At 38.1% G+C, this 13,424-nt stretch overlaps 1 protein-coding gene across 1 annotated transcript in view; it reads right to left on the reverse strand.

Annotated features, from left to right (window-relative positions):
- LOC124763286 (tricalbin-1-like) overlaps positions 1-13,424 on the reverse strand; it is a 295,056-nt gene that overhangs the window by 121,328 nt on the left and 160,304 nt on the right. The window contains exon 11 of the mRNA XM_047249126.1: positions 1,345-1,545. Within this exon, the coding sequence (XP_047105082.1) occupies positions 1,345-1,545 (201 nt within the window). The remainder of the gene's footprint in view (positions 1-1,344; positions 1,546-13,424) is intronic.

Genomic DNA, 13,424 nt, shown 5'->3' on the forward strand with positions numbered 1-13,424 from the left:
TTTGTTATAGGAAAGAGTTGCCTTTCCTATATTGGCTTTACGGATGTGACTAGTCTTAGAGATCTGATGCCTATTTATTTTGACATCCAAGCTTCATGAACAAGATACCAATGACCAACAACATTTCACAAGTTTCACATATGGTGCACAAACTGGCCAGTTCCCTGCTTACCTTTGAGAACACTGTCAGCAGCTAAATAATACTGATATGGTACAACTGCTCTTTCTATGCAGCATTGTGCACAGATTGCATAAAGGTTCGAGTCACAGATTGTATAAAGGCTTGAGTCATTATTCACCAGAGACAGCAAACACCACAAAATATCAATATTTTATCTTCTGCACTGGAGGCTGCATCTGCAATACCCACCAAGGACCACTAGTCTCATTAGCGAAGTCGTTACACTATCATTCATTTCCGCATGGGACGTAACTGATTGTAATGAAGTATGTGATTTAAGTGTCATATCTGATATTCTCTTTTTGAGTTATTCCCTGCTATAGTGGCTTTCTCACCTGGAAAAATTACTGACATGGTCCTTGATCATTCACCAGCACTCATCTGTATATTTAGGAATATGTATGTTACTCTTACAGTGCTTTCCATGATTGCTTTTGTGAAATTGATGTCTTGGTTATTCTACCACTATAGAACACATGGTTTTTACTGAAAAGTTAAGAACTTTCTTTACATCTTCTGTAGTAACTTCAGAAGGTCAATCTATTGAGATATTCCTGAAAGAATTTAAGTTACCTGTTACTGACCCTCTGATGGAAGTCCATAAGTTCCATTTCTGAGTCTGCTTATCTTTAATAGCCGCATCCTGTTCAGAAGATCTTTTCCCATGAATATTAACCAATGGGTGCTGCCTACTTCACTCTGCATAATGGACTACTTATGCTACAGATAATCACTAAGCACAGGATAAAAGAACTAACAGCACTGTAAATATGCACATATGAAATGTTCCCACAATTGTGCCTGGAAATGAAATCATCTGCAGATAATGTGAAATTGTTTGCTATGCTGTCACAGATTTATGGAAACTGACTGGATATTCAAATCTTTCCCATTTTAAGGCTATGGGAACATAAACCACACTTGATCTTTCAAATGCTGTTAGAATAATATCCAGCTACAAACTGAACATGTCTCATATTGTGCTGTTAGATATTTCCACAGCTGTTTCTGCATTTGAAAGCATATTTCAGTCATATCCTTCCCATTGTCACTTTATATTAATCATACATTTGAATTCTGTGTGGATCCATGAGAGCTGCTAGATATTTTTGACGAGTCCTGATCTGGCATCCAGTTTTGACATATCTCTTTTTATTACTTACTGCCTGTTGCATCCAAGAATTGCTATTTCTCTTTCCATGGCCATCACTTATTGCATCATCTTCATCAGCTTGTATTTCTGTAGAGAGAGGATCTTGTTTAGCCACTGAAGGAACAGGCCAAAAGACAACTGACACCAGCACTTGACCACCAGCCAAGTTTCCAGACAATGGTAATGCCTTCTGTACAACCCAGGTATCACCCTGAAAAGATTAAAGACAATGAAAAATTCCAAAATTTATTAGTGTAAGAAGAGAATAGTTCTTACTTAGTACAGATATTAAAAAACCTTTGTTTAGCAAGATGGTTCTCAGAGTACATAATAGAACAATGAAAGCCAAAACACTTAAAAGAATTATTAATCATCCATTATGGGTACCTTGTCACTTTCATTCTCATGATGATTCCAATTAACTTACTTTAGCCCTTGCAAATTTTAATTTTTATTGTTCTGCTTCAACATCAAGCAAGATACACTCCTGGAAATTGAAATAAGAACACCGTGAATTCATTGTCCCAGGAAGGGGAAACTTTATTGACACATTCCTGGGGTCAGATACATCACATGATCACACTGACAGAACCACAAGCACATAGACACAGGCAACAGAGCATGCACAATGTCGGCACTAGTACAGTGTATATCCACCTTTCGCAGCAATGCAGGCTGCTATTCTCCCATGGAGATGATCGTAGAGATGCTGGATGTAGTCCTGTGGAACGGCTTGCCATGCCATTTCCACCTGGCACCTCAGTTGGACCAGCGTTCGTGCTGGACGTGCAGACCGCGTGAGACAACGCTTCATCCAGTCCCAAACATGCTCAATGGGGGACAGATCCGGAGATCTTGCTGGCCAGGGTAGTTGACTTACACCTTCTAGAGCACGTTGGGTGGCACGGGATACATGCGGACGTGCATTGTCCTGTTGGAACAGCAAGTTCCCTTGCCGGTCTAGGAATGGTAGAACGATGGGTTCGATGACGGTTTGGATGTACCGTGCACTATTCAGTGTCCCCTCGACGATCATCAGTGGTGTACGGCCAGTGTAGGAGATCGCTCCCCACACCATGATGCCGGGTGTTGGCCCTGTGTGCCTCGGTCGTATGCAGTCCCGATTGTGGCGCTCACCTGCACGGCGCCAAACACGCATACGACCATCATTGGCACCAAGGCAGAAGCGACTCTCATCGCTGAAGACGACACGTCTCCATTCGTCCCTCCATTCACGCCTGTCGCGACACCACTGGAGGCGGGCTGCACAATGTTGGGGCGTGAGCGGAAGACGGCCTAACGGTGTGCGGGACCGTAGCCCAGCTTCATGGAGACGGTTGCGAATGGTCCTCGTCGATACCCCAGGAGCAACAGTGTCCCTAATTTGCTGGGAAGTGGCGGTGCGGTCCCCTACGGCACTGCGTAGGATCCTACGGTCTTGGCGTGCATCCGTGCGTCGCTGCGGTCCGGTCCCAGGTCGACGGGCACGTGCACCTTCCGCCGACCACTGGCGACAACATCGATGTACTGTGGAGACCTCACGCCCCACGTGTTGAGCAATTCGGCGGTATGTCCACCCGGCCTCCCGCATGCCCACTATACGCCCTCGCTCAAAGTCCGTCAACTGCACATACGGTTCACGTCCACGCTGTCGCGGCATGCTACCAGTGTTAAAGACTGCGATGGAGCTCCGTATGCCACGGCAAACTGGCTGACACTGACGGCGGCAGTGCACAAATGCTGCGCAGCTAGCGCCATTCGACGGCCAACACCGCGGTTCCTGGTGTGTCCGCTGTGCCGTGCGTGTGACCATTGCTTGTACAGCCCTCTCGCAGTGTCCGGAGCAAGTATGGTGGGTCTGACACACCGGTGTCAATGTGTTCTTTTTTCCATTTCCAGGAGTGTATGTTGAATACAAAGGTACTGTCTGTGGTACAAGCCTGTGACTGGGCCTTTGGCATGACTGCAGGTAGAGTACAGCCTTTCTTCATTGGGGCACTAGAAGGGGGAGGATGCTGGGCCCATTATCCCAGCTGCCTTTTGTCCTCAGGAAAGATCTTTGATACTCATTTCATAACATGCTGAGTGGACTCAGTGACATCCTGGAGGAACTGGAACAAGGAAAATTCCTCACCCCTATCCGGGACGCAACCCAGGGCCTCTATGGCTGGAGTCTTGAGTCTAGTGCTCTACCTGCTAGATCACTGTGGCCATATATTTTGAGTATACAGTTATAAAAGTGCTGGGTTTCATAGCTGGCCAATACTTACTTTTAGAAGGCAAAATTCTAACAGTCATTATTCTGTTACACTCAGTTCCTCTATTGACACCTTCAAGCACTCATCAAATCAATGTTTTCTAATTGATATCTGGCAACTGTAATCAGTCCGCATCTGCAGGAGCTCTTCATTCTTAGGAAGCTGTTGTTCTCTCAGCAAAATTTTCACTTGTGGGAACAACATAAAAACCAGAACTGAAAAAAATACATCTACATCCATTCTCCAGAAACCAATATTAGGGTTTCTTCCCCGTTCCATTCACATACAGAGTGCATAATGAATGACTGCTTAGATGTCTTCAAGACATGTACTGTAATAAGTCTAATCGTGTCTTTGCATACACTACAGATAAGGAGCAGTTTTACATTCCTAGATTCTTCTCTTAATAATGGTACTCTAAAGTCTGTAAGTAAGATCAAACAATATTATGAAAAGGATACATTGCCACTCACTGTAAAGATGACATATCAAGTTGCAGACATCACAACGAAAAGAATGTTACACAATGAACTTTCCACCAAAGCCTTCATTACCTGACTGCATTCCTCCTATTCTAGCAATGAAACAAAGTGACACAAAGTATGTCACTTTCTTTACCTATAGTCGAGTCTATAAAGTCATTTCACGGGAGCACTCACTTCTTGCTTTATAATTTAGGTGGTGCTTTGTGGTAAGAAGCCTAGGTTTCACCATTCGTGAAGGCAAGGTGAGCCAGTTTTGAATTTTTGGTGTTCTTTTACATCCCACCTGTGAATGCTGTATGATCCTTAGTCAATAAATGTGGTGCCCACAAAGAAACCCTTTATTTTACTGTCATCTTGCAGAATGATGTGAGATACACACTCATCGATTCCAGTGGCATCCGTCACACCACACTAGTCTTCCTACATAACAAGATGTTCTTAAGTGACACATAAAATATGGTATGTACAGTCTCCTCCAAACATTGAGGATATTTCCTCAATGCAATGCCACCCTAAATAAATGAATAAATAAATAAATAAAGCACTACAGTTTTATTTCCTCCATTGAAACATTTGTTCAATAACTAAAGCAAAACTGATTGAAGTTTGGATCCAAGGCAGTAGTGCTTATTACATGAATAACAGGTTGTGATTAACCAACATGGAGCCTAAAATGCAAAAATTCTTAGTACTTTTTTAAATAGTGCATCAAGTACTGACTGAGTTGTCAATTACCAATGTTACACATTTCCTGCTAGGGATTCCATGTTTTAGATTCATAATTTACAGAAAACAGTTTAGTCAGTGACTTCAGATGTTATCATGATGAAAATAACAAATCATCTGTTGATTTTTTACACAAATGAGCTCAGAATTGAATGTTAATATTTACCAGGACTTTTTTTTTTCAAATTGTCTTAGTGTTCATGCAACTAAGTTCCACAACATGAATACACTTATCATGGCCTGAAAATCTATTAACCACAAAGACACCTGTATTTTAACTTCATCTTGCTGTGTAAATACATTATCTGTATGGCTTTTACAATTGTGAGTATGGCAGTTGATAACTAATAATAAATTAAAAGTATCCAACAGCATCTCTATATCTCTAGAATCATATATAAAAAAAACAAAGATGCTGTGACTTACCAAACAAGAAAGTGCTGGTAGATGTAGATAGACACAATAACACACACACACACACACACACACACACACACACACACACACACACACACACACACAGACTTACCAAACCTCGCACACACACACATATCCATCCGCACATATACAGACACAGGCAGACATATGTAAAGGCAAAGAGGTTGGACAGAGATGTCAGTCGAGGCGGAAGTACAGGGGCAAAGATGTTGTTGAACGACAAGTGATGTACGAGGGGCGGCAACTTGGAATTAGCGGAGGTTGAGGTCTGGTGGGTAACGGGAAGAGAGAATATATTGAAGGGCAAGTTCCCATCTCCACAGTTCTGATAGGTTGGTGTCAGTGGGAGGTATCCAGATAACCCGGATGGTGTAACACTGTGCCAAGATGTCCTGGCCATGCACCAAGGCATGTTTAGCCACAGGGTGATTCTCATTACCAACAAACACTGTCTGCCTGTGTCCGTTCATGCGAATGGTCAGTTTGTTGATGGTCATTCCCCAAGTGGAATGTTTCTTTCTGTTATATTCTCTAGAATCATAGTTAGTTATATGTTCCACATATCATTTGAATGCTGCTTTTATTGAAATGATGTAGAATGAGTCAGTTTACAGGATATGTACACATGATTAGTGTTAACATTAATGAATACTTTTTTTTTTACAAAATATATGATTTCTCACTGGCTACTAGTTTTTAAATACAAACATGCCAACTGAATAGAATAAATTGTCCAGGAGAAATGACTTTAAGTTAAATTTAAAACTTGTTTTGCTATCTGTCAGATATTGTATTGAGTAAATGGTAAAAAACTTTTGTTGCTGCACACTGAACTCCTTTCTGAGGCACTAACAACTTTAATAATGGATAATAAAGGTCATATTTCTCTCTAGTGCTGTATATATGGACTTCACTGTTCTTCTCGAAATGTATTGAATTATTTATGATGAATTTCATTAGCAATTATACACATATATAAGCTCAATGGGTGAGTAACACATATTATTCTTATTGCTCACTTTTGTGCAATAAATACCTCCTTTCTGAAAGGTGCACTATCTCAGAAAATTATTCCACACAACATTATTAAATGGAAAGATGTTAAATATGTCAGAAGGTTAATTAATTTGTTTGCAGGACTAGCAATTACACAAACAGCAATATGAGCTGAAGTTTATTGTTTAAGAAGATCAATAATATGCTCCTCCCACTTGAAGTTTCCATCAATTAAGTTGACACAAAAATTTGGATCATTCAACCCTATTTACTGGCTCCTGCTCACGGGCTATATCAATTGTTGGTATAACTGTATTTGTTGTAAAGAACTGAATACACTGTGTATTTTTCCAAAATTTATGGAGAGTCAATTTTCTGAGAACAACTTTATAATTCTTTGGAAGATATCATTTCCCATCTCTGACAATGCTTTCTCTCTGATTTTTTTTTTATTTTTTTTTATTTTTTTTTTTTTTTTATAATGCTAGTATTGTCTGCAAAACAAAAGTAACAATTTTGCTCATTGATTGTTAAGTCAAAGGTCTTTCACACATTTTAGGAAGAAGAGTAGACCCAAAACTGAGCCCTGTGGAACTCCTTATGTGATTTCTTTCTGGTCACTAAAATTTTCTACCCTTCAAATACTGTTTGAATTTCAGAATGAAATAGGAGACGAGGTACTGGCAGAAGTAAAACTGTGAGGATGGGGCGTGAGTTGTGCTTGGGTAGCTCAGTAGGTAGAGCACTTGCCTGCGAACAGCAGAAGTCTCGAGTTCAAGTCTTAGCCTGGCACACAATTTTAATCTGCCAGGAAGTTTCACTGTTTGAATTATTCAGTACAACTTTTGGCATTCTGTTTTTAAAAATGATTCAAACCAGCTGAGTGTAAACACACCAGTTTCATAAAACTTGACTAACATGATGTACACAGTCAAACATTTTATTATTTAAGACTTGTAAAATTTGTAACATTTGATGAGTAATGTATAAATACAACTCTCGGTTGAACAGCCATTCTGGAATCCAAAATTCAATACGCTAAGTTATTTCTACTTATGTATGAGACTATCCATGAGTACGTTATTTTTTCAAATATTTCGGAAATACATATTAGTAAGGAAACTGGACAATAACTATTCATGTCTGTCTTGTCACTTTTCTTATTAATTGCACATTTGCACATTTTAACCTGTGTGGGAAATTCCTTGTGCCAGTGATGCATTACATATGTCACTATGGGTATTACTTATTAAGCTATAACAACTTTTCAGAATTATGTTTGAAATTCCATCAACACCACATGAGCTTTTGTTTTTTAGACTTTTTAGAATTCTATTAATTTCAGTGAAGGATGTTGGTGTCACTTCTAATTGCTTGAAGTTCTGTGGAATGACTTTTTTTATATATTCTCCTGCTTTTCAACTGAATCATTTAATCCTATTTGTGCTGCTGCATTTAAAAAGTGATTGCTAGAAGTACCTGCAACTTGTGAATTATTGTGAATTATCAGTCACAGCATTATCATTTGGTTTAATTGTCGTGGTATCTTGTACACAGTCTGGGTGTCCTGTCTCCCATTTGACAATATCCCATAGAATTTTAATCTTGTTATCTGCATTATTTATTTCGGAATGTGTATACTTCTGGGCATTTCCTTAAAATACTACAGCATTTTTTGTAGTATGAAAGTAATGTCAGATCTTGACTTACTTTGGCCTTCCTCTTACATGAGATTTAAATTCCCTTACTTACCTATGACTTACTTCTTTTTTTAGTTATCTTCTGGAAAACTTCTTATGAAAGAAACTTTCAAATATTGACACAAATTTACCATGGAATAAATTGGTTCTGATATAAGTATTTGTTCCTGTATATACTTCATCCCATACAACATCTTTTAACTTAGTCTTAACACACTGTACCCTATTCTCTTTAATAAGCCTCACTGCTTTGTGTGTCTGGGCTGTAAAGATTTCATACTGTTTATTTCCCTTAACCGTGTCGTGATCAGATAGTTCATTAACAACTGCGTGCACATTAATTGTTTCAGCCTGAGCACTATCTGTAAAAATGTCATCTATCAGTGTCCAATTAATCTCCAGTGTCTCACCAATTTCCTGCTTCTTCTGAACTCAATATCCTATCACTTAGTAACATGGTGAAGGGCTGCAAAGAACACCAGCAGGATTGCACTGATGAACAGAGCTGGAGACAGAAGTGGGTTTTGCTTCTGCCAGTGTGTCTGAAAGTAAACAGTGGTGGACAGTCATACAACTGCATCCATCCACAATACTGGCAACTAGAAAAGGAGGCATGATGTTTATATGAATCCATTGTGAATTGTGGTTTACTTGTCTTATAATGCACATAATCTAAATCATTTGATTCAGGTACAGGAGACACATCAAAATGTGGTAAAATTTGATGTTACCAAATAGCATCATAATCATAACACAATTTTGTTATCTAACATACAATAAAATCTGGCACTTAATTACCCCATGCTCAAATTATCATTTCATCCTCAATGAATTATTCTATTGAATAGTAGCATTTCTCCCACAGAATCTGTCGTAATCTCGTTTTTAAAATTTATGGCTTCATATTAAATATGTTTTTGTCCATTAACTTGTTATGTATTGTTATCGCCATATGTTGTGGAGCCCGTGCATATAATTTCAACAAGTGTATGGGTTGCATAAAATTATTTTATTTCTTGTGTTATATGTATCATTAAAATGATTCTCCTTTTTGTCTGCTGTGTAGGAAGATTAAAATTTTATAAAAGTACAAGGAGGGAAGAGGGAAGAGTTAGGACTTGTAGTTTCCAAAATAATGGGCAACAAGACTCCATTTGCTGTGCAATACACATGTATCAGACAATTTTCTTTTGCAGTTTCAGTGTTCGAGGTACACTACTTGAACTTCCACAGAAAGTTATCCCATATCTAATGACAGATTCAAAATAACTGTGATAAGCAACTTTTTGTGTACTTAAGTCAATGGGATTTGCTAGTATTTGCATTGCAAATGCAAAACTGCTTGGTTTATTTGATAGGTAGTCAATATGTGTATTCCAGCTTAAGTTCTTGTCAACAATTAGTCCCAGGAATTTGACCGTGTCAACTTCTTTCATAGGCTGATTCTTATGCTGTATTTTAAGTTTCACAAATTTTGAATGTTTGGCTTTGAAATGTACCATATGGGTTTTTGCAGCATTCAGTTTCAATCCATTTAACTGGAAACAGTTTTCTAAGGTATCCAGTGTGCTTACAATGTAGCTCAGAATTTTTCCTGCATCGTCATCTTCAATTAAAACAGAAGTATCATCTGAAAACAGAACTGATGGGGAATTTACATTTGTGGGGAAACCATTTATGTAGAATAGGAACACGATTGGCTGCAATGGAGAATTGAGGCACACCTTATAATACTGTACTCCATTTAGAATAGTAATTCACTGCATCTTCAGTGATAGCTATTCTTTGTTTTCTGTTGTGTAAGTGTGATGTTAGCCAATTTAGAGCATTGTCCCTAATCCCGTATTTGTCTAATGTGTGGAGAAGCATGTCATGGTTCACAGAGTCAAATTCTTTTTTGAGATCACAGATTCCTGCAACTTCACTCCTCTGATCCCATGATTTTCGTATCATTTCAATAAAGTTATTCACTGCATCCAGAGCATTTTTTTCCTGGTTGAAATCCAAATTGGTTACTAACAATAACATCATTTTTTACAACAAAGTTTTTGATCTGGTTTGCAGCTACTTTATCTAAAACTTTGACAGGACTGGAAGAATAGGAATATGCTGATAGTTTCGACCCTTTCTTCAACAGAGATCTGACTTCGGCATACTTCAAAACATTGGGAAAGCATTCCTGTTCCAAAGATTGGTTGAATATTTTAGTTAGGGGAGGTGCTATTATGCCACACACTGTTTTAATTACTTTAGTGGGTATACCATCCCACCAAGCAGAGTTTTTATTTTTTAATGATAATAATAATGCTTCGGATACATTCTGGCAGCTAACACAACATTCTTGACTGCACTGTGTGTGCTTTATCTGCAATATATTAAAAGCCTGCACTAAAAATTTTAAAAGAATTTGTAGCATTAAATTTCACAGGTGATTTTGATAACATGCCTGTACAATTGATAGTGAGATACACACACTATACAAACTACCATACCCTGTATCCATTGCATAACATAACATGGTGCTACATATGTTGCAAAGATGACTGTATCACACGGCATCCAGTCCAAATCAAATATGTTTTGTTATATTAACTATAAGCGGTGTACAGCAGAACTGACAAAGCTATTCATAACCTCCTTCAAGTGCCAGTCACCACCTCAATATTAAATATTACAAATACTAGTTATACTGAAACTTCTCTTCCAGTAACTGTTGAACTACTACAACATGCATTTACCCAATGGCCATGTCTTTGCAGGATTCCTGCCACAACATAGGCTGAGCTGCCACATTACTTTACAACTGGCTGATAAAAAGTAGGCTAGCAATATTATCACACAGATAACAACAGAAATGTGTATTTTAAAATATGTGCAAACTTTTGCACAGCAAATGAAGTTTAGAGACTAACAGTAACAACCTCAATTGCAATATTTTGTTGCTTAATCTGTGACTCACAACTGATGTGGTATGTGCACATGAGACACCTGCTTCTGAGATCAGCATATGTGAATCACTGACTATAGAAAACACGGAATTTTTTGTAACTTGTTTCACGGTATCCATCCATTTGCCTCAGATCAACACGCAGTGTGTATAGAAATCCTGCCAGTCTGGTACCTAGCTTAGAAGACATAGGCCCCTAGAAAAATGTCATTGCAGAAATAATCTAAGTCAGCAACTCTCGTGGTTTCTGTTCCAGTCCTTGGAGGGCATCTCAATTCTTTTTGTACCATGAAAGGGAAGCAAAAGAAGGAACAACATATTTTGTGGCATATTGTTCCAATAGATAAATGAATCTTTACCTCTTGGAATAAAAAGTCTTTGCCTTTTCTCTGATATTTATCCTGAACAAAATTCTCTAAATAACTGTGAGTGCTTTAACAAGGTGGTGCATTAGTTTCATTTCTATCAGATTATTGAGATTTTGGCATAATAATGATAAAAAAAAACACTAAACAAATATGAGCACACGTCAGTAATGGAAGTGTATGATGGTACTGTCAGTCACTTCCTGAGTTTCAAGTGACAAAATTAAAATCCCCACACATAATCAAATAATTGGTGGATACAATGTTACAAGAAAAGTATTCTAGTCCTAGAATGACTTGGCAAAAATCATTGAGCACAATATAAAAGTTAAGTTTTCATCTATTAAGTACATGGAATTTTAATAACATTCTCAACACAAGGGACTTTTGACTATCAACAAGTTTATTGAAGGCAAAACCACTGTTGAAATAACAGCAATATCAAAACATCAGATTTTTAGCTCTCTATACTACTCTTCAAGAGCCTGTTTCTAGCATACCGTATATGATGTTCAAATAACTTACAGGAATGTAGGCGGGTGACATCATCAACAACTGCTAATATTTTGACAGGTGACCATCCTATCATTTTCAAGGCAAAATCGCAGCAAGTAAATACTGTGCAAGGGAATTTAATATCTCAGTTTGCAGAGTAATTCTGGAAATATAACACATGTGTCATCTTTCCTGAACTTCTCTGCAAACAAAGGCTTTAAATTGCCTTGCACAGTAGTTTGCAATTTAGGATTCGAAGGGCTGACAAAGTGTACACAATTCATCATACAGATGTAATGAAGTGTACCATGTAAAACCAACTAGAAAATGTGCTGAAAGACTGTGTCACTGTAAATCCTTTATCATATCATTTTGTTAATAAATGAATTGAAAGTAGAGTACTGACAAGTTTCGAGGATCCATATTATTAGCCAAATTACTGGTTACTGAATGACACCTTAGAAACAGGCCCTAATTTCTTGTTCAAATTCTTGTCATCTTGTTGCAATTTTGAATATTATGCAAGGGTGAAGTGGACTAAACTTTCTTACAGCAAGGACTGAGATCTCAGAAGATTTTTGTCATCTTGTCTGGAATGCAATACAACAGAAGACTACCACAGCACTGAAGATATAGAGAATGTAGGGTGCGAAAGGTATGATGGCTAAATCTGCACTTTACTTGGATGCAAAAAAAGAGGATACCTTCATGGATTGTTGTAAGACATTCACAGACATCATTAACAAACCAGTCACTAAGGGAAGTATTTTTTGGCAGATGGAATGAAGCTGGTCATCCCACTGGACATGACAACAGTGGGGAGAATATCAGGGAATGACAAATATGGCTGACAATGAAATCTTTGTGAGAGAGTATCTCTGTTATTGCAGTTACTGTTGTGTATTCCTTGCTCTAATAAATTTTGTTCCTTGCAGAATGTTAAATTTTCTTTTCTATTGATCTTTTATAATATGTGACTGTACTGTTGAGCTGCTGATACAAATTAGGATCCCATACATTGCACATGGTCTTGTAAATTGACATGCCGATGGGAGAGCAGTGTGCTGACCACATGCCCCTCCATATCTGCATCCAGTGATGCCTGTGGGCTGAGGATGATACAGTGGCCAGTCGGCACCAATGGGCCTTCATGACCTGATTGGGTTGAGTTTAATTTTACACATCACACATTCTGGCAGTTATACTCAGTACTATAATCATACCTTGATTACAATCTTTTCTCCATTCAGCATATATATGGAGAATGCTTGTCATGATTTATGAGGAAGTGCAATAACACATAGGAAGTTGAAAAAACCAATTACATCCTTCTACAAAATGCAGAGTACTGCACCCACCTATTACAGAATTTCTGGTAACTCTAAAAAAAAGTGTGTATCACAGTAATTAAAGCAACAGTTCATCAGGTACCCATTGCTAAGGTTAAAAGAAAAACAAATATTACATTTGTAGTATTTAGTGAAACCCGCACATGTTGGAAACAACCACATCCACAATAGCAAATTGACCAAGCCTTTGTCACATACCTAACGAATAACATTCTGTGTAGCTACCATCTTAGACCAAGGTTCAGTTGCTTGCTTACTAGATGAGTGTCATGACTGAATCACTGATGAAAATTACTTATCTTTTTAATAGATGACACAAACCTGGTGTATA

This window comes from Schistocerca piceifrons, chromosome 1 (assembly GCF_021461385.2).
Source record: "Schistocerca piceifrons isolate TAMUIC-IGC-003096 chromosome 1, iqSchPice1.1, whole genome shotgun sequence".
Classification (NCBI taxonomy): Eukaryota; Metazoa; Arthropoda; class Insecta; order Orthoptera; family Acrididae; genus Schistocerca; species Schistocerca piceifrons.